The 21642-nt window shown below is 49.3% G+C and overlaps 3 protein-coding genes across 6 annotated transcripts in view; 2 read left to right on the forward strand and 1 right to left on the reverse strand.

Annotated features, from left to right (window-relative positions):
- WDR54 (WD repeat domain 54) overlaps positions 1 to 20516 on the reverse strand; it is a 34389-nt gene extending 13873 nt beyond the window's left edge. Inside the window, exon 1 of one of the 3 annotated variants that reach the window (XM_081101076.1) lies at positions 20244 to 20516. Coding sequence is in view for 1 of the 3 variants with exons in the window: in XM_081101077.1 (XP_080957203.1) it covers positions 20244 to 20272 (29 nt within the window). In the remaining 2 variants the exon portion in view is untranslated. The remainder of the gene's footprint in view (positions 1 to 20243) is intronic. The other 2 variants (XM_081101075.1, XM_081101077.1) reach the window with 2 other exon arrangements.
- On the forward strand, positions 329 to 8855 carry LOC308526082 (retinol dehydrogenase 11-like). Its single transcript, XM_081101078.1, has 6 exons — positions 329 to 572; positions 756 to 995; positions 1291 to 1380; positions 7306 to 7494; positions 7981 to 8087; positions 8224 to 8855. The coding sequence occupies exons 1-6, from the start codon at positions 395 to 397 to the stop codon at positions 8410 to 8412; spliced, it is 993 nt and encodes a 330-aa protein (XP_080957204.1). The 5' UTR covers positions 329 to 394; the 3' UTR covers positions 8413 to 8855.
- DCTN1 (dynactin subunit 1) overlaps positions 13178 to 21642 on the forward strand; it is a 31309-nt gene continuing 22844 nt past the window's right edge. For both annotated transcript variants that reach the window (XR_013996511.1, XM_081101052.1), the window contains exon 1: positions 13178 to 13257. The gene's annotated coding sequence lies outside the window, so the exon portion shown is untranslated. The remainder of the gene's footprint in view (positions 13258 to 21642) is intronic.

The following is a 21642-nucleotide window of genomic DNA, read 5'->3' on the forward strand; positions in this document are numbered from 1 at the left end:
GGGAGCAAGGGAATGGCCCCGCTTGGGCATAAAGTGATTCAAGACATGAGGAATTTGATTTCTTGCTTCCCTCGTCCCTGGAACTCTGTCAATTCACTTTAGATGCAAATCCAAGTTTGGCTCAGAGGCAGATTTGAGCCTTGGCAGGGTTTAGGGCTCAGGGAAAGCCCTTCTGTTAATTTTTGATTGGAGGTGAGGCAATCAAGTGCTCCGGTCACACAATTTATAAGGAGGAACTCTCTCTCAGGTTCAGATGGGTTGCTTGAGCAAATGTGAGAGCGCCTCCTTAAATTTTGCATCTTGGGCTCCACCACGGCCTTACTGCCGCCCACTCAGCACTGACTAGCTCTCTACAACCCTCTTCCCACTCTGGGTGGTAGGCCAGTCATCTGCTATGCCACTGTGGTCTCTACTCAGCACCCAGGCCTGGGGTCCTGGCTCTGTACTCCTCATTCTGGTCTTCCTGCTCAGACTGAGTGTGCGGCTCTGGCATCAGACTCAGCTCTGGGACCTGCAGCACTGCCCCACAGATCTCACCGGGAAGACGGCCGTGGTGACTGGGGCCAACAGCGGTGAGTGCTCCTTCCACCCTGTCACCTCACGAGGGGCCTCAGCCCCAACAGCCTTCCCCAGGAGGGCAGCGGGGAGAAGCAGCACCCACTGTCAACACCTCTGTCCCTCCCCCTTGCTCCTTTACCCTCTAGTCACTTCCCAGACTAGCCTGCTCTGAAGCTTCCCCCCACCCCCCCATCCAGGTATCGGAAAGGTTGTGACCCAGGAGCTGGCCCGCCGTGGGGCTCGGGTGGTCCTTGCTTGCCGTAGCCGAGAGCGTGGACAGCGAGCCCTGGCTGAGATCCAAGCAGCCACGAAGGATGCCAGCCTTCTGCTTGGGGAGGTGGACCTGAGCTCCATGGCCTCCATCCGGAGCTTTGCCCGGTGGCTCCTGCAAGAGTGTCCTGAGATACATCTGCTGGTTAACAACGCTGCAGTCTGTGGTATGTGTGCCCTGACGTGCTTCCCCCAAACACATCTCAGGAGGCTCCTTCCTAGATCAGGGACCACAAAACAGGCATCCCCAAAGCCTCACCTGTGCGCCCTGCGGAAACACTCCCGACTCTCACACAGCCCGAGAGAGCCCGCCTCAGTTATAGCCTCACACTTAATTGCCCCATCTTTGCACATACATGCTCCTAGAGCATTCCTATTGAACCCCAATATATTGCCCTAGACTCTGTCCCGCTCGGTATATTCGCTCCATCATCCACTTCATGTGTTTTCATTTCCGCCCAGGAATCCCCAGGACACTAACCCCAGAGGGCCTTGATCTCACCTTTGCCACCAATTATATCGGGCCCTTTCTGCTCACAAATCTACTGCAAGGTAAGGAAATGTGCCTGCCCTCTGTGTGAGCCCGGCTTCTCCGTCCCCATGGCATCTTCCTGGCAGCTTCCTTTCCTTTGGCACATAGCAGGGGAACCGCCCAACGCAAGTCAGGGTTAGGATTCTGGTAATGGAACCAGACAGTCCAACATGTGCCGGGGTCCAGCCCTGGGGGTCCAGGGGTTCCCAAGTCGGCGAAGAATGTTTTACACGGAGACAGCGTTCAGAACTCTAGCTCTCTTTAGTCTCCGTGGATCTTCCTGTGCCTGCCTGAGGCCACAGAGAAGGATCCTGAGGCAAACTGAGCCTTTATTTTATAGTCAGAGGTCAACAGGTAGTGGTTACCAAAGTTACACTGTTCTTGTGAGCTTCACTTGTTTTTGTTCTTGTTCTTGCTGCACTTCCTCAGCCCATTAGCTTCCCAGGTAAGATCTAGGGAGCGGCATAAGGTCAAGCCTAATTATGCTAAGAGGACTGTGCCCTCTAAGCTGGGACTTGTGTGTGACTTTGCCAACAGGTCAGTCCGAGGTTTAACCCTATAGCAGCTCCCCACAAACATGCAGCCAAGAGGATAAAAGATCCCACTTCTCCCTCCCTCAGCTCTGAATTCCAGTCAGACCAGTAGAGTCAATCGTCTCAGCCGAAGCTTCCTGAGGTTGGTACTAGGTCACTAGGAACATAAACACCAAGAAGCTCAGGGGCCAGCAGGGACAACAGCCAAAAATTCATTGCCTTGGGCCCAAGTCTATTGACTTTCTGATTTTGTAATCTTTTCCGATTAAGGAGGTTTGAGGTTTTCCTGGGAAGGTGTGTGTGGGGAAATGGGTGGCAGGCAAATTCTCCATAACATATTTTCCCTGTGTTGTGAAATAACCTCTTTTGTAGTCAGGTAACATATGTCTAAAATACAAAATTGAAGATGTGTAACAGGGTATACAGAAAAAAAAGTCTCTTTGGCTCTGACCGGATAGCTCAGTTGGTTAGAGTGTCGTTGTGATAGGTCAAGGTTGTGGGTTCAATCTCCCATCAGGACACATGCAAGAAGCAACTTCTGAGCCCTGGCTGGTGTGGCTCAGTTGGTTGAGCATTGCCCCTGCACCAAAAGGCCACTGGTTTGATTCCCAAGTCAGGGCATATGCCTGGGTTGTGGCTCAATCCCCAGTAGGGGGCTGCAGAGCAGAGGGCAGCTGATTGATGTGACTCTCTCTCTCTCTCTCTCTCTCTCTCTCTCTCTCACTATCTCTATCTCCCTCTCCATTCCACTCTCTCTAAAAATCAATAAAAACATTTTAAAAAAGAAGCAGTCAATGAATGCATAAATAAATAGAACAAATCAATGTTTTTCTCTCTCCCCCCTTTCTCTCTCTAAAATCAATAAGTGAAAGGAAAAAAATAAATTAAGAAAATCTCCTCTCCTTGAAAATCAACTTTCCATTCCCCTCCTTGTGAAAGGCGCACGGCCGGCCTCTCCGGGCGGTGCGGGAGGAGGAGTCTGGCCGCTGGCTCTGGAATCCCTCCGCGCCGGCTGTAGGGCCTGGCCTCCCCGGAGCGGGTCCGAGTGTCCGGACCGGCTGCGTGGCCGGCGGCAGGCCGAGGGGTGGGGCCAGGCGGCGACCGACCACCGGGGAGGTCGTGGGAGCGGAAGGCCTCACCGCCTGGCTCTTTCCTCCCTTCCCCCGTGGTGGGCTCCCCGCTTGCCCGCGCTGGGCCCGGGGGTCCATCCGGCCCTCGGGGCCCGGTCACCGGGGCCTGCATGGGCCGGCCGCCAGGCCCCATGAGGCGCGGCCCAGCCGTGCTGCTGGCGGCCTCGGGCATCGGCTCCCCGGCCCACAGCGGGAGCCCAGCGCAGGCTGCCACCCGCCCGCTGCCCCCCGGGCCGGGCCCACGCGGGCCGCATGGACCCCCGGCCCCAGTGCGGCAGCGGAGGCAGCGGAGTGGGGCGCGTGCCCTAGCTCGGGGAGGCCGCCGTGCTGCAGTGTGCCAGCCTCGTGGGCCGGGCCTGCTCCGGGCGGATGCCGCTCCTCCAGAGCTGGGCCGCTCCGCCGGCCGCACCCCGTGTGCTGGGCCTGTGCCGCCCAGACGCCGCTGCGGGAGTCCCGGTCCGCCCGCGGGCCGGCTGCAGGTGCTGTGCGGGAGGGCCATCCTGCCTTGCGGCGTGTTCCAGCGGCAGCAGCGGGAGCCGGGCGAGGACTGCGCCCTCCATCTTGCCTTGGGTCCTCCATTTTGGGACGGTGCCATGTGCTTCTTCCCAGAAGATGCCGCTGCTAGCCACACCCAGGATTTCTCTGGACTGACCAATAATAATCAAGGGAAGTGCACGCCATCACTATGACCACATCCTGTACCGACTGGCGCCTGGCCAATGGCGGGGCCCACAGTCCCCTCTCCTGCCCTCACGCCACCCCCCTTTAAAGCCCCCTGTCCCATCAGGCCTCCCTCTCTCGGCCACTGGACTTTCCGTGGGAGCGCAAGCCGGCTTGCATTGGGGGACTCTTTGCTTTTGCATCGGGCTGACTGGCTCCCTGGGGGTCTTGGGAACCTTGAAATCTGGGCACAACGCTTGGAGGCAACTACTGTTGTCAGGATCTACCCTTTAGGGACTGATTACATTAACCCAATTGGAAATTGAACAAAGAGCGAGCCAAATTCTATGCACTTCTGAGTATGAATATTTTTTCTCTCTTCCCCCAAATTACAAGGTGTTTGTACCTTCCTCAGTATTAGTGTTTTTTCTTTCTTTCCTTTCCTTTCTTTCTTTAAAAAAAATATATTTTATTGATTTTTTACAGAGAGGAAGGGAGAGAGATACTTAGAAACATCGATGAGAGAGAAGCATCGATCAGCTGCCTCCTGCCCACCCCTACTGGGGGAATGTGCCTGCAACCAAGGTACATGCCCTTGACCGGAATCGAACCCGGGACTCTTCCAAACCCAGGCCGATGGCTCTATCCACTGAACCAAACTGGCTAGGGCTTGCTTTTTTTTTTTTTTTTTTTTTTATGAAAAAGCATTTATTTGAGCAAAAGTTGCTGCAGCCTGGAATATAGAGATTCAGGTGGCAACCTCAATTGTGTTCCTAAGGAATGGTTTCTTAAATTGTTTGTCTCTTCCCTTTTATAGTCTACTAGGGGCCCGGTGCACGAAATTCGTGCACTGGGTGTGGAGGGGGCGGGGGAGAGTGTCCCTCAGCCCAGCCTGCCCCCTCTCACATACTGGGAGCCCTCAGACATTGACCCCCATCACCCTCCGATCGCCTGATCGGCCCCTTGCCCAGGCCTGAGGCCTCTGGCCCAGGAATCATGCCTGGGCAGGGGACCCCCATCTCCCTCTGATCGCTTGCTCCACCCCCCGCCCAAGCCTGACGCCTCTGACCCAGGCTTCAGGCCTGGGCAAGGGGACCATCATATCCCCCCAATCCCCGGCTCCGCCCCCCACCCAGGCCTGAGGCCTCGGCCAGAGGAGTTGACCCTCATCACCCTCCGATCACCAATCACCGGATCGGCCCCTTGACCAGGCCTGAGGCCTCTGGCAGAGGTGTCAGGCCTGGGCAGGGGACCCCCAGCTCCCCGCGGTTGCAGGCTCCGCCCCTGCCCAGGCCTAACGCCTCTGGCCTAGGCGTCCGGCCCGGGCAGCGGGGACCTGCAGTGGCAGCGGGGGGCGCCGCGATCGTGGGCTTCGCTTTAGGCCCAGGCAAGGGACCCCTAGCTCCTGGGACTGCCAGCTTCGACTGTGCCCAGCTCCCATCGCTGGCTTCACCCCTACTTCCTGCTATCACTGGCCAGGGCGGCAAAGGCGCCTGATTCTCCGATCATGGCTGGGGGGCAGGGCAAAGGCGGCCCCAGGGCCGCCTTTGCCCTGCCCCCCAGCTCTTAGCTCCCCCCTGGGTTTCTGATCACTGTCAGTGGCAGGGGGCTTCTTCCTGCTTTCCCTTTCGCCTCCCTGCATTGTGCCTACATATGCAAATTAGCCGCCATCTTGTTGGCAGTTAACTGCCAATCTTAGTTGGCAGTTAACTGCCAATCTTAGTTGGCAGTTAATTTGCATATAGCCCTGATTAGCCAATGAAAAAGGTATCGCCGTACGCCAATTACCATTTTTCTCTTTTATTAGTGTAGATTCTCCCTTCTGCCACTTCTAGAAGTCACTTTAGCCATATCACTTTCTTGCTTAAAATCTTTTGAAGGTACTCTGTTCTTTATAGGATAAAGTCTAAGCCTCTTCTTTTTACTTACAAGACTGAGAAACTTACTTTTTGCCCTTCCTTAACCCTCCCCACCCCCCAACTCCCAATCTCCAGCCAGACCATCTGTAGATCTTGGACCACACTCTATTTTTCCCCCTCTGGCTGTGTTTGCACATGTGATGTCTTCTATTTGGAAAATCTTTTCCCACTGCCCTAGGCTGGCTAACTTTAGTTCATCTGCCAAGACTCAGCACAGATATAGCCTGTGCTGTGATCCTGCCCTGACACCTCCAACTCTCCAGCTGCCCCAATTATCAGGGGTCCCCTAAGCCCTTTGTGCACCTCTCTGTTCTCAAACTAACATGGGGATCAGTCTCCACCTAGGCTGTGAGCCCTTTTGGTTTTTATGTCACTGTGTCTGCAAGTTTGGGGCCTGTTGTCCTCTTTAAGAATAATTTTCTCTCTAGCAAGTTTTGGCTAAACAGCATCTGTTCAAATTGCCACTTGTGATTCTTCATTTCAATGTAGGGCTCAAAAGAGTTTGAGCATTTTGAAAACAATACTGTAAACTCATGTGACAATTACTATTTTTCATAATTTACACAATCCAGACTTTTTTTGTGTGTAGTTAATACTCGTTTTTTAAAGATTTAACTTGTTTTATTTCTTTTTTCTTTTTAATTTCTTTTTAAATTTGTTTTATTGATTATAATTTTATTTTTGTTCCTTTGAGAGATGGTTATTTTTTAAAAAACTACTTTCCCAAGTATCTCTGCATATTTCTTTTCCCCCAAACCTAGTGTCCTTGTGTCCGTAGCACCCATCTTGGTGTCTGTCACAGTCCAGGGGCCTAATGAACATTTGTGGAATGAATGAGTGTGTGAATACATCAAAGACAACTCTGACAGTGTCCTAGCCTCTCCTTTCTTTTTTTAATCCTCATTTGAGGATTTCTTTTTTCATTGATTTCTAGAGAGAGTGGGAGGAGGGAGGAAAGAGAGAGAGAGAAAGATTGATGTGAGAGAGACACATCGATTGGTTGTCTCCCGAATGCACCCCTACCAGGGCTGGGGAACCCACAACTGTGGCACGTGCCCTTGACCTGGAATCGATGCCCTTGACCTGGAATCGAACTTGCAACCCTTCTGTCCGCAGGTTGATGATCTAACCATGGAGCCAAACCAGCTAGGCTAGGGTCACCCTCTCCTTTCTCCCCTCTTAGTGGTCAAACATAAACAAGGATCAGTTAAATTAGTTCCAGCTGGCAAGTGGAAGAAAAGTACTAAACACTAAAATAAAAGAGGAAGCCCTAACCGGTTTGGCTCAGTGGATAGAGCGTCGGCCTGCAGTCTCAAGGGTCCCAGGTTCGATTCCGGTCAAGGGCATGTACCTTGGTTGCGGGCACATCCCCAGTGGGGAGTTTGCAGGAGGCAGCTGATCGATGTTTCTCTCTCATCGATGTTTCTAACTCGATCCCTCTCCCTTCCTCTCTGTAAAAAATCAATAAAACATATTAAAAAAATAAAAGAGGAAGAGAGTGTTAGGAAAGCAGCTAATGAACGTGAAGTCTCTGTTCCCATTAAGTTCCCCTGTGCCTAGCCCTGGTGCCTGGGCGGGGCCCACTCCGGAAAGCCCTGATGGGCCCTGCTCTCCTCGGACCCCCTGGAGCAGCAGGCTGGGAGTGGGCATGGGAGTTGACACTAGGACTCAGACTGAAGGAACGTGGTCCTCTCTCCTCCCAGGAGCGCTGCAACGGGCAGGGTCAGCCCGGGTGATAAACGTGTCTTCCTCTTGGCAAACACAAGGGTACTTTGATGAGGAACATCTGACAGGGGCTGGTGGACCTTTGACCTTCAACCAGAACTATTACTGCAGCAAACTGCTTTTGACCTCGATCACTGGGGAATTTGCCCGGAGGCTTCAAGGGACAGGTAACTGCCTCTGACACCCCCTATTCCTCCACTCCCAATCCTTCACACCTCTCCACATGTCCTGGCCATAAATTACTCCCAATATATCCCAAGCCAGCTGTTAATGTCTTCCATTTACCACCTGTACCCCTATAGTTCTCTCAACCCTGTCCTCATGTCTCTTTTTCAACCTTTTCCAATTCTCTTATCACCGGTAACACCCCTCTCCTCTCAGTATTTTCCAATACCAACACCAAACATCACGTTCCTCCTAAAGTTAACCCAACACGTTCAAATACTTGTGTCTCCTTACTGGCTTGGGTAGCACCATTCATGTAGGTTACAGAGCACTCATGTCCCTCGTACCACCCCCAAGTCTCTGGTCGCCTTTACCCAGCTGCCCTGGTAGGATCCTTCCCTGCTTGCACATGGCAGAACCACACTCAATCCTCTCTTCCCATCGTCCTTCACCTCACTTTGCATTGTGCTTCTGTCTCGCCACCTCAGGTGTGACGGTGAACTCTGTGGAGCCAGGTGTGGTGTACACGGAGATCATGAGGCTGTTACCTTTGTATTACCGCTTCTCGTTCTGGATCTCCAGCTTCTTTATTAAGGTGGGGAGCGGAGGAGCTGGTTTGGCTGGAAGAGGGTGGTGTAGGGCTCTACTTCGCAGTGTCCCCAGCCCGCCAAAGCCTGCCTGGTGAGACCGCCCGTCCTTCCCCTCGACCCCCACTCTCGGTGTTTCCACAGGATCCTACACAAGGTGCAAACCCAGTTCTCTACCTGAGCTTGGCGAAGGAGCTGGATGGTATTTCTGGAAAATATTTTAGCAGGTCCTGTGTGATAATTCCTCCCGCAAAAGCTGCTCAGGATCCTCAGGTGGCCCAAAGCCTCTGGAATACCTCAGTCAAGCTAACAAACCTGGACAAGGTGGACTGATCCTCTGAGACCCACATGTAGAGTTCTTCAACATTATTTCCTTTGAATCTGTATGCTTTTGTACTTTAATTATATTGTTATTTTGTTAAACTCACAAATCAGATATATTGCTATTATTTATAGAGTGGAGATTTGTGTAGCTTTACCTGTATGTTTACTATTTTCTTTGCTCATTCTTCTTTCTTGTGTCTCAGATCTTCCATCTGGGGTTATTTTCCTTCTATCCAAAGTACATTCTTTAGAAGTTCCTTTAATGAGGATTTGTGGTAGACAGAATTCTAAGATGCCCCCAAGATTCATACCCTCTGTGTATACATTCTCTGTAATCTTCTCCCCTTAAGTGTGAGCAGAACTAGTGAATATGATGAAATTTCATGTCTGATTATGTTATATACCTGAAAAGTGGGATTTTGTTGAAGTAATTAAAGTTTGTAATCAGTTGGCTTTGTGTTAAAGGGGAGATTATTTTGGGTGGGCCTGACCTAATCAGGTGAGCCTTTTATTTTTATTTATTTTTTAAATATATTTTGATTTTTTACAGAGAAAAAGGGAGAGGGATAGAGAGTTAGAAACATCGATGAGAGAGATCGATCAGCTGCCTCCTGCACGCCCCCTACTGGGGATGTGCCCGCAACCAAGGTACATGCCCTCGACCGGAATCGAACCCGGAACCTCTCAGTCCACTGAGCCAAACCTGTTCGGCAGGTGAGCCTTTTAAAAGTGTCAGACCTTCTCAGAAGTCAGAGATCCTCTTGTTTACAATGAAAGAAGCAGACTGTCACATTTTGGAGGTGGCCATATAGCCTCTAGGAGTTAAGACTTCAGTTCTGCAGTTCCCAGGAACTAAATTCTGCCAATAATCACTGAGCTTTGAAGTGGACCTAAAACCCAGATGAGATTGCAGCCTTTGATGACACCTTGATTTCAGCTTGGTGAGACTCTAAGGTCCCAGAGGAGCCAGCTAACCTGTGCCCAGACTTCTGACCCAGAAACTGAGGGACAATACATGTGTGTGTATCTATACTAATAAAAGGGTAATATGCTAATTAACCAGACATCTTCCAGACGTCCTTATGGACAAAGCCACAGTGGCAGGGGCTGAGGCAGAGGTGGTTAGGGTGTGATCAGGCTGGCAGGGGAGGGCAGTTAGGGGGCGATCAGGCCAGCAGGGGGGGCAGTTAGGGGCAATCGGGCCCACAGGCAGAGGTGGTTAGGGGGCAATCAGGCTGTCAGGGGAGGGCAGTTAGGGGCGATCAGGCTGGCAGGGGAGGGCAGTTAGGGGCGATCAGGCTGGCAGGGGAGCAGTTAGGGGGTGATCAGGAAGGCAGGCAGAGTGGGTTAGGGGCGATCAGGCAGGCAGGCAGGTGAGCGGTTAGGAGCCAGTGGTCCTGGATTATAAGAGGGATGTCTGACTGCCAGTTTAGACCTGATCCCTGTGGGGTCCTGGATTGGAGAGGGTGTAGGCTGGGCTGAGGGACCCCGCCCCCCCCCCCCCCGCACGAATTTTGTGCACTGGGCCTCTAGAGTGTGTGTGTGTGTGTGTGTGTGTGTGTGTGTACATATATATATATATATATGTATATATATATATGTATATATATATGTATATATATATATTTGTGGTATATATATGTGGTATATATATTATATATATATATATTATATATATATATATATAATATATATATATATGGGAATATAATTTCAGAGAGGAATGGAGAGGAAGAGAAAAATAGAAACATCAATGATGAGAGAGAATCATTGGTCAGCTGCCTCCTGCATGCCCCACACTGGAGACTGAGCCTGAAACCCAGGCATATTCCTTGACTAGGAATCCAACTGTGACCTCCTGGTTCATAGATGGATACTCAGCAACTCCACACCAGGCAGGCTACACGTGTTCTTTTAAGCCACTGAGTTTGTAGTAATTTGTTATGCCGCAATAAAAAATGAATATGGAACTTAATGATAGTAAACGTCCTCAGATTTATTTATTTATTACTTTACCTTCATTTTTTTTTAATATATATTTTATTGATTTTTTACAGAGAGGAAGGGGAGAGATAGAGAGCCAGAAACATCGATGAGAGAGAAACACTGATCAGCTGCCTCCTGCACATCCCCCACTGGGGATGTGCCCACAACCCAGGTACATGCCCTTGACCGGAATCGAACCCAGGACCCTTCAGTCCACAGGCTGACGCTCTATCCAGCGAGCCAAACCAGTTTCGGCACTTTATCTTCATTTTTGAGGGATCATTTTGCTGGCTAAGGAGTTATAGGTTGACAGTTATTTTCTCATATTGCTGAGTATTTCTTTATTCTCTGGCTTTTACTGTTGCTATTGAGAAGTCAGATGCTAATATAACAGTTACTTTGCAGGGAACTGCCTTTTCTCTCTTGCTCCTTTTAAGATTTTATCTTTGCTATTATTTTTCTACAGCGTCACTTTTATTAATCCAGACGTGCACTTCTTTGTTTATTCAGGTAGGAATCCCTTGGATTTCCTGAATCTGAGGCTACATATGAATCTGTATTTCTCTTTAAATTCAGTCTCTCTTTTATTATCTTCTTTATTTATGGATTTGCAATTAGATGAAGGTTGGACCTTCTCACTTTATCTTTCATGTCTCTTCCACATTTTTCTTCTTCTTGTTAATGCTGCATTTTTGTCCTTTATTCTCTTTCATTTCTTAAGATCTGTTTTCCAATTCATTAATTCTTTCTTCAGCTATGCAAAAAATTAATAGAAACAGAGCTAGCTTATGAGGTTGATGAGCTGCCCACAGAGCCACTTTAAAATGGAGCTGCAATCCCAGAGAAACTGCCTTGTACATTTTATGCTCCAAGCTTTGCAAAATAACCTTTGGACTGGGCTTAAAGCAACATTGCCTTCCAAAGAACTGTGCGCAAAGAAAGCAGATGTTATGACTACTGGACTGATGTCTACCAGACTGAAAATTAAAAACATTGTTTAGAATTAATATCACTATGTGAGCATATGTCAACCAGTAGAAATACCTTCCTTCTATTGATTTATTGTTCCCCTTCCCTGTCTCATTAATACTCCTTGCCTTTGTCTCTTAATTGGAACACTATTGGGCTTCTGCTGAATCAGTGCTTCCCAATAGCTTTTAAAAAAATATATCTCAAGTAATGCTTGTTGCCTCTCATTTTGAAAGGCTATTTATTTTAGATTAATTGCTATGACTAATCTTTTGTGCCATCTAAGAGCTCTATATTTTAATTCCTATATTTTTATTACTATTTCTTAAAAAATATATCTTATTGATTTTTTACAGAGAGGAAGGGAGAGGGATAGAGAGCTAGAAACATTGATGAGAGAGAAACATCGATCAGCTGCCTCCTGCACATCTTCTACTGGGGATGTGCCTGCAACCAAGGTACACGCCCTTGACTGGAATCGAACCTGGGACCCTTCAGTCCGCAGGCCGACGCTCTATTCACTGAGCCAAACCAGCTAGGGCATACTATTTTTTATAATTGGTTATTTTGCCAATCTACCTAGTCAATTTTTATAATTGCTTGTTCCTTTGTTATATTAAAATTTGTTTTTAAAAATATTAAACCTATTCATTTTACACACAGTAATTGAAAATCCCAGTATCTGTAATCTTTGCAGTTTTGAATAATTTTGGTAGCTTCTTTCTCATAGTGTGCTTAGTCACTTTGACCACTCATGGTTCTTGGAACTATAGCTATAGGAATTATTTAAGGCCTGGAGTTAACGTGCATTCCCTAGAGAGGGTTTATATTGAGTTTGGCCAGGTTCCCAGGATACTCTACCGACTTGGGACCACTGTGTCTTTGGATTTGGGGTGCACTCATGTGGTATACATTTTGACCCCAAATTTGTATGTGTACAAGTAGTATATTATTTTGAGTTACCAGAAATAATTTTTCTCCCACTATACCAAGAACCAAGGATGAGATAGGCTTTTATCCTTACAGTTGCCCTCGGAGAGGTACTTTTAAAAACACACACATGTTTTTATTAGTTTTAGAGAGAGGAAGGGAGAGAGATAGAAACATCGATCTGCTGCCCGCTGCACCTGCGTGCTCCCCACTGGGGATCGAGCCTGCAACTTGGGCAGGTGCCCTGACCGGAATCCAACGGTGACCTCACAGTTCATAGGTCGATGCTCAACCACGGTGCCACGCTGGCTGGGCAGGGTTTGTACTTTTAAATGTTTTCTCTTTTTAAATAAAGAAATGCCAAAATGCCATTACGTAAATTTGCGTTATTTTATATCCGCATCATAAAGGCGTGAGAATGCCTGTATCCCCATACGGTGGACGACACTGAGTAGCAGCCAAAATTAAGTTTTTCCTCCAGCTAACTGACGAGATAGGTTTATTACTATTGTTTTAATTAGCAGTCTAGCACGCAAAAACTTAGCCATTCTCGGGGGAACCCTTCGCCCGGGGCAAAAATTCCTCCAGCCCCTCCGCGCTGCCGCCACCGTCCGGCAGGGGGCGCTGGCCGCGCCGCGCCGGAGCCTGTGGTCCTAAGCGGCTTCCCAGGCCCAGTGCGCACGCGCCGCTTCCCTCCAGGTGTCCAGCTCTGTGCCTGACCGACGCTCCCTCGGCCGCGCTCGGCGCCCCACTTTTAGCCTGGACCGGTGCTTGGGGAAAAGTAGTGTGTCCCCTGGACGCAGAGCGCCTCTGGGCCTCAGGGGGCGGGGGTCTGGGGTGGACCTAGAGTGGTCGGACGGCGCGTCGGGCAGCCCACACGGGCGGGGCGGGGCGGGGCGGGACCGGCTCGGTCTTGGGCGTCGCTCGCCGGTGGGGCCGGAGCCGGGCGCGGAGCCCCTGACCGGACAGGTACGCAGGCGGCGACCCTGCCAACCGTCTCCCCCGCCGCCCCCCGCGTGCTCGCGAGGTTGCCGGCGGGGGACCGGGGGCTCGGCGCTGGCCTGGGAGCAGCAGGAGCCCGGGGTGCGGGGCGGGGGCCGCGGGGGTGGGCCGCGGCGGGGTGGCCGCCCGCCCGGGTCCGGGCTGGTCGCGCCCAGCAGAGCGCTCCGTCCGGCGCTGTTCTCTGCGGGCCCGAGTGGTGGTGCCCCCGCCTCCTCCGGGATCGCCGGGGTCCCCTCCCCGCTCCTTCCTGGGGCGCGCCCGAGGCACCCCCGGACCCATTCCGAGCCACAGGCTTCTCGTGGGCACGTGGTTGAGAAGTTGGTATCAAACAAAAAATAACCAAAAAACATAGAGGACTCGAGCATGGGGCCTGGGTGCGGGTGTGGGGTGTCTGCGCTGCCCACTGCGGGGTCCGCCCTCGCCGGCGGGATGACCCTGGAGAAGTCATCTTGCGCATCCCTCGTCTCTGGGCAGAAGCGCAGCTCAGTCACACAGGCGAGCGACTCCGCCGAATTGAAAGGGAAAGTGATGTAAAAGCGGCGAAGCGAGCAGCAAGCCCATGCTGACCACCGACCGACCTGGTGTGTGTGCTGCCGGGACTGAGAACCAAGGAGCTCTGGGACAGAGCTGACATTCGTTACCTGGTGCACAGCCAGAGCCTGAGCGGGGGGCATGTGCCTGCATTTTAAAGGGCATTTTGTACTCAAATACGTCCAGGAACTTCATGGTTAAAGTTTTTCCTCCTGCAGAATATTTCAGAGCCATTCATATGCTGATGGTATTACCAGGAAGCTCCTGCTGGAAGTAGAATATGGAGAGTTGCCCAGATTTGAGCGGGGGAAATAGTGTTTTTCGTGGGTGCTGCCCTGTTTAACATCTGAAACCGTCTGGGAAATGCAGTTTCAGCGTTAGAAACCCAAGGTCTGGAAGGGGCAGCGTAGGCCAGTGTTTTCAAATTTTAATAGTGTATACCCCTGGGGGGGGGGGGGCGTCTTGCTAAAATACAGATTCTGGTTGGTTGCATGTTTATTTTTAACAAGTTCCCAAGCAGTGCTGATGCTGCTGGGGCATGGACCACACTTTGAGTAGCAAGGGTATAGCTCAGTGGACTGAAAGCCAGAGATGCTCTTCCTGCTTTCCAGAGGGAGCTGTCGCCTTGAATGAGTCACTTCACCTGTCCGCGCCTGTTAAATAGGAGACTGGACTAGATCGCTAAGGTTCCTTTCAGACCTACAATGCTATGATTCTGGGCCAGACACTCCTGTGACTTCCACCTAAAAGAGCCTTGCCCGATGGCCAATTTGGGCCTGAACATTTCTAAGAATGGGAAGTTTACGGCATCCCCTTTTATCTTGGGATAGTTCAATAAGGAAGTTTTGTTGCCGAAATACATCTGGATAACTCTGTTCCTAGGTTGTCTCTTAGAATCAAATAGGAAAAAAAGTGTAATCTCTCTTAAAAAGGTGACTCTTAAAAGGATTAGGTGACAGATGTTCCCACCACGATTTCTCCAAATGAAGTTGCCCTTAATGCTCCATGACACTGTTTCAGTTCCATTTATTTATTTGCTTTTTAAATATATTTTTTTATTGATTTCAGAGAGGAAGAGAGAGGGAGAGATAGAAACATCAGTGATGAGAGAGAATTACTCAGCTGCCTCCTGCATGCCCCCTACTGGGGATCGAGCCTGCAACCTGGACATGTGTTCTATCCCACAGGTCAATGCTCTATCCAGTGGGCCAAACCGGCTAGGGCTCAGTTCCTTTCTTTTAAATGTAGTCCCTCATGGAGTGTAGTGGGGCTTTAGCTGGACTTTGAAGGATGGGTGGGGCTTGCAGGACTAGGGAAAGCATCCTCTATGGCAGTGGTTCTCAACCTTCCTAATGCCGCGACCCTTTATTTTATTTTATTTTTTATTTATTTATTTTTTTTAATATATTTTATTGATTTTTTTACAGAGAGGAAGGGAGAGAGATAGAAAGTTAGAAACATCCATGAGAGAGAGAAACATCGATCAGCTGCCTCCCGCACACCCCCCACTGGGGATGTGCCCACAACCAAGGTACATGCCCCTGACCGGAACCGAACCCGGGACCCTTCAGTCCGCAGGCTGACGCTTTATCCACTGAGCCAAACCGGCCAGGGCAATGCCGCGACCCTTTAATACAGTTCCTCATGTTGTGGTGACCCCCAACCATAAAATTATTTTCGTTGCTACTTCATAACTGTAATTTTGCTACTGTTATGAACCGTAATGTAAATATCTGATATGCAGGATGTATTTTCATTATTACAAATTGAACATAATTAAAGCATAGTGATTAATCACAAAAACAATATGTAATTATATATGTGTTTTCCGATGGTCTTAGGCGACCCCTGTGAAAGGGTCGTTCGACCCCCAAAGGGGTCACGACCCACAGGTTGAGAACCGCTGCTCTATGGGAAAGCAGCTGACAGTAATGCGGAGATGACAGTGCATAAGTCAGATCCAGGACCGTTGGCTCAAGTAAGAAATGGCATGTTAGTGAAAGCAGCATTTAGAATGTATAGTTTTACTGTGGTGTATAATGTGGTTGGAAATGGGAAAGCAGAGAGGCAGGGAGCCAGATACGCTTCACATATCAGTAATAGAGGATGAGGTTGCTGATAATAGTCATGCCTTATATTTATGTATAACATTTCACAGGTTACAGAACCTTTCACAGGCATGATCCCATTCGACTTAATAATCCTGTGAGGTAGCTGTTACCCTGTGTTATAGCTGAGACACCAAAGAGGGAGAATGATTTGCCTTAATTCTCGAAGCTATTCAATGGCAGACCAAAGTGATGATAGTGCTAATGGGGGATAGAGGAAGGATGCTGGAGGCAACACTAAGGAAAAATGGATAAATTGGGCCTGACTGACATGAGGCTACAAAGGAGAAGAAGTTGTTAGGGAGGACTCAAAATAGTTGGGAGGATCATAATACCACTGGCAACTGCCACTATAAGTTTACTCTGCCCTCATGGCTAGTGGCTTCCTGGAGTTACGGTTTGGGAGGGATTGTAGCAGAGGATTCGAGGGGACATGGATTATCTGTCCCATACCAAGGGACATGAGAGCTGGGTCCTCAGAGTCCCCTGAGAAAGTAAGTGCTGAGCATTCACTGGTTCAGATGTTTAGGGCTTGCCATCCTGGAGACTCTGAATTTGGCTTATATCATTTTTCTTTTGAAGTTCAGGCTCGTACCATTTGCACTTGACTGATGGGCAAATTTGGTATCCAGTCTGACCTTCCCAAGTTCCTACATATCCCTGAGGGGGGTGGCGAGGGGTGGCAGGGGGAGGCGTGTTCACCGAAGCAGAGACTGGACCCTTGTCACACCCACTAGAGCTGTTTTCCCAGATGAGCTGCACATTCTTGAGCCTAGTGGTCTGGCTATGGCCCTCTCATCCTGGAAGCCTAGAGATTGAAACAGTGTCACTACCCAATTCCATAGGGCCTGGGGGCTGTCTCTGCAATTTAATTAATTAATTAATTTTTTAAATATATTTTATTGATTTCTTACAGAGAGGAAGGGAGAGGGATAGAGAGTTAGAAACATCGATTAGCTGCCTCCTGCACACTCCCTACTGGGTATGTGCCCGCAACCAAGGTACATGCCCTCAACCGGAAACGAACCTGGGACCCTTGAGTCCGCAGGCCGACGCTCTATCCATTGAGCCAAACCAGTTAGGGCTGTCTCTGCAATTTTAGTTTCTTAGGCTCCTATCTGGAGAAGAAAGAGCTATCTCTGTGGAGTGTGTGTGTGACTGGTAATTCCTGCCATGGTGCAGTTCTCAATGCCGGAGCTCTTCTATGTGGAAGCTCAGAGCCAGCTTATATCCCCCAGGGCCTGGTGCTGGTTCAGGCTTCTATTCAACATGGAGTGTCTTTCGTGTTCCGTGCTTGGGGTACTGAGGTGAATAAAAACTCTCTGCCCTGGAGGAATTCATAATGGAATAAGGGAAACAGTATTTTATATAAAATGTGATATCATAAGAGATATGTCCAAAACGCTGTATGAAGCAGAGGAGGGAATAACTAGCTCTACATGGAGGTGTCAGGGGAATCCGCAGGAAAGAGGTGGCCATTGAGCGGAGCCTTGAAGATGACGAGGGAGAATGGCCCTGGTGACATGTGCAGAGGCATAAGGGGGAAGGTGAGTAAATCCAAGTGGCTGGAATTTAAGAGAACTTGGGATCAAAGGAGCGGTGATTGATGAGTCTATGCTCAACGAAGCCAAGTTTGTAATGGCTTGTAGTGCTGTACTAAGATGATTCCGTTTTGTGGGCAGGGAAACCGCTGGAGGGTTTAGGCAGGGAGGTGGTGAGATTGTGTTTGGGGCTAACCGGAAGGAGACTGAAAGGGGAGAATCTGGATCAGGGCTGTCAGGAGACTCTTGTAATAACCTGGGATGGTCTAAGGCTGAACTAAGGCTAGCTCGGTGGGGATGGGAAGGAGGGGAGGGTCTGAGAGACTGTAGAGACAGAATTAATCTGACATAATGACTGATGGGCTGTTGAGAACAAGAGAGAGGGTGTTGCTGGGGATGACGCCGTTTCCTGTTTTAGATGGTTGGTGGTGCCAGAAGTAAAGAGGGAATGCAGAGGAGGAAGGGGGAAGAGTGTGTTTTGGGTCATGTTGAACTTGGGTCTGTGGCACTCAGCAGACAGGTGGGAATGTGGGTCTGAGGTTCAGAGCGTCCGTGCACAGGTAGGTGAAAGTGGTAGTCAATGCTGTGGGGGTAAATGAGCTCAGCCACGCTCAAGAGAAGGCTGAAGATGACAGAGGAGGGAGAGATGGGTACACAAAGTGAGAGAGAATGTCCAGGGAGCCAGGGGAGGAAGAAGTTCCAGGAAAAGGATCAGCAGCCTCAGCTGCTCAGGGGGAGCTCAGGTAGGATGAGTTTGGAAAATGCACGTTGAGATTGGGCAGTTAGGAGGTTGTCACCAGGGCTCTCTTACTTTTTTAGTGTGAGCAGCTTCAGTGGAGGGAGGGGTAGGGAAGGGAGTCCGGCGAATTGAGGAGTGGATGGGAAGTGAGGGCAGGGACGGGGTACTCACTGAATAGTTTTGCAGGGAAGGAAGGAAGAGAGATGGTGGCAGCTTGCAGAGGAGGTAACAGAGACTAGAAACAGTTTTTCTAGAATAGAGAAGTCTTGAGCACAGGTTATTTGATGAAATATAAGAACCAGTAGAGCCCTAGCCGGTTTGGCTCAGTGGATAGAGCATCGGGCAGCAGACTGAAGGGTCCTGGGTTCGATTCCGGGCATGCCCAGTAGCGGGCATGCAGGAGGCAGCCAATATGATTCTCCTTTCATTATTGATGTTTCTATCCTTCTCCCTTCCTCTTTGAAATTATATATATATATATATATATATATATATATATATATATATATATATATATATTATAGCCAGGAGAGAGGGTGCAATTGAAGGCACAAGAGAAGTGATTGTAAAATCAGGTCCCCGGAGAAGGGTGTACGGGTCGGCTCTGTAAAGATGGGGTCATCATTTCCTTGGAAGAGGAATGACAAGAAAGGGAAGAATGTGGGAAGAAAGAGACAATGACTATTGAAGATATATCTAAATTTGCAAAGGAATTCTTATGTAATAGGCTCAGCTTCTTTCTCAACGAGGTTATGTGCTGAGGGGTGCGGGTGCTGGAGTGGGCTCAGACAGGAATAGGGACTTGAAAGTAGTAAGGGAAACTTGAAACGGCTGTCCAGAGGAAAGAGAGACGCAGACTTGAAATACCCTCCAAGAGTGTTGAGTACCCCCCGAACTATACTATAGTCTCTCCGTCCTCTTCCTCATAATAATAATGGCTGGCGTTTATTGAGCGCTTTATACGAGGCACTCTTCTAAGTGCTGTTCAGGCATTTAAAATAAATAAATAAATAAATAAATAAATAAATATTTATTTATTGATTTCAGAGAGGAAGGGAGAGGGAGAGTTAGAAACATTAGTGATGGGAGAGAATCATTGATCCGCTGCCTCCTGTACACCTCTTACTGGGGATCAAGCCTGCAACCCAGGCACGTGCCCTTGACTGGAATCGAACCTGGGACCCTTCAGTTCCTGGGCCAATGCTCTATCCACTGAGCAAAACCAGTTAGGGCTATTCAGGCATTCTTTTTTAAAAAAAATATATTTTATTGATTTTTCACAGAGAGGAAGGGAGAGGGATAGAGAGTTAGAAACATCGATGAGAGAGAAACATTGATCAGCTGCCTCCTGCACACTCCCTACTGGGTATGTGCCCACAACCAAGGTACATGCCCTTGACTGGAATTGAACCTGGGACCCTTGAGCTTGCAGGCCGACGCTCTATCCACTGAGCCAAACCGGTTAGGACTGTTCAGGCATTCTTAATGTGATTTTTACAACAATTCCTTTAGAAAAGTATTGTTATTATCTCCATTTTACAGAAGAGGAAATTGAGGCATAGAGGATTACTTAGGCTCAGCAGTGCTCAAGGGGCTGGAGTTTAGGGCTGCTGAGGAGGGAGGCTTACCATGCCAGTTTGTGAGCATGATCATGACATGGGTGGGCGGGATGGCGAGGTCAGTGTCGTTGCTGGCTTTTTACAAATATGTAGGGAACTCGGAAATCCTTGAGTGGCATCTCAGCAGCCTGACCAGACAGATAAGAGACTACCAGTATAAGGTAGACTGAGACTGTCACCTGAGACAGTGAATGAGAAAAGAGATCTTGCCTGTGCCAGCCAGAAAAAGAATTTTTTTCTGCCATTATGGGACCAGAAAGACCTATGACCTTACATAATAGCATAGATTATTAACACCCACGTTTTGTATTTTCCCCATTGGTGTGACAGTTGGAATGTGCAGGTGAGGTCCATGCCTGACTTGAATGAAAGGGGAAGATGGTGGGTGGTATGGATAGAAGAGAAATGGACTTACCTTTTCTGCTGCAGCCACTGGAGCATCATTTCTCTGTCCTTCCTCTTGAGGTTGCCATGGATACGCCTTTGCGCGGTGACTTGAGATTGATTTCCATTATGATCAGGTGATGACGTGGATTTAAAAAGAAAAAGGACAGAATGCTCTGTTTCTGGGGAGTGGCCAGGGAGCTGCTCAAAAGGCAGAGCCCAGCACAGCCCAGGTGGCTGTGGCTTTGTTGGCTGCTTTGGCTTTTGCTGAAGTTGTGAAATGGTGCATCTCTCTTTTTAGAGCGCAGGCTCAGGGTTCCCTGTCTGCAGGGTCCTAGTGCCAGGGACTTGCTGGTTGATTCCTGGAGAGAAACCAGCAGGAACTTCAAACAGGTTGTTAAGGAGGACTCCTGCTGACACTGGAAGGTTGCAGTTCCTGAGTTCAGACCTTTGCTGTAGTGCCTGTTGCCTTCCTGCCAAAGGTCCTTTATTGAGCATAAGTGGGACATATTGTGTAGCTTTCCTTGCTGGCTCTTGGAGGTCTGGGCCCTTGGGAAGTTGGCCTGGCAGTCACTGGGTGTTCCTGGAGTAGGGGGATACTTTGGGAGGGGGATAGAGCTGCAGATTGGGAATGGGCTGCAGACAGTTCTGGGGATAATGAAGAGCTGGAGAGGTAAAGAAAGTCCATTTAGGGTCTAGCCCTCTCCGTATGAGATCTGTAAAGCAGATATAGGAGTAGGACCTGGGAACAAAGGGCTCTGTATGCGTTTTCTCTCTGGGTTCCTGTGTGTATCTGGAATCCAGCCTTCCAAGCTTCCAGCTCCCCCCCAGCTTCCCTTCCCCCCTCAGTGAGCATAACCTTTTCTTTCCTGAGGGACTTCCATCCACACTTACCCCTTCTCTGCCATCCTTTCAGAGATGTCCAGTTTTACCCTAGTCTTAAGATCTGGATCTTGCTAATTACCGTTGTGTTTCATTTTATCTCTTTGTAACCAAACCAGTGTGTGCCCAGTGCCTAATGCAGTTCAGTTCAAGTGTGAACTGAAGACTGCCTGGATTTCCTTTATGAGTGGGATCAGGGAAATCAAACAGTTGGGTTAGGCCATGGTCAAGGTTAGGTGAGGCAAGACAAGAGGAGGTCAAGGGCTTAAAGGATGCGGGGGCGTCAGTACAAGCAAGAGAGAAGTGGTGCAGGCTGGGTGCCAAAGAGGCGTTTTCTCTTTAATTCCCAGCAGTCTACCTGTTATCCTGTCATACATATTCTGAAATGTTCTCCAGGATCATGAGTAACCAATTTATCAGACACGGTTTTCCCTTCCTCTCTTCCTATTTTCCTAGACATTTTAGTCGTATTTAATATCATGGGGGAGGAAAATAGATTAGACATCTAGCGAATATCTCTTCTCCTTGCCTGAGGGAACATGCAACTT

The sequence above is a fragment of the Myotis nattereri genome, assembly GCF_964212035.1.
Source record: "Myotis nattereri genome assembly, chromosome: 10".
Classification (NCBI taxonomy): domain Eukaryota; kingdom Metazoa; phylum Chordata; class Mammalia; order Chiroptera; family Vespertilionidae; genus Myotis; species Myotis nattereri.

What these genes read in the sequence shown, in the direction of transcription:
- LOC308526082 (XM_081101078.1), top strand. Translation starts at nt 395, where the DNA reads ATGCCACTGTGGTCTCTACTCAGCACCCAGGCCTGGGGTCCTGGCTCT. An exon ending in GGTGACTGGGGCCAACAGCG is followed by an intron (nt 573 to 755) that starts GTGAGTGCTCCT and finishes CCCCCCATCCAG; the next exon opens with GTATCGGAAAGGTTGTGACC. An exon ending in GCTCACAAATCTACTGCAAG is followed by an intron (nt 1,381 to 7,305) that starts GTAAGGAAATGT and finishes CTCTCCTCCCAG; the next exon opens with GAGCGCTGCAACGGGCAGGG.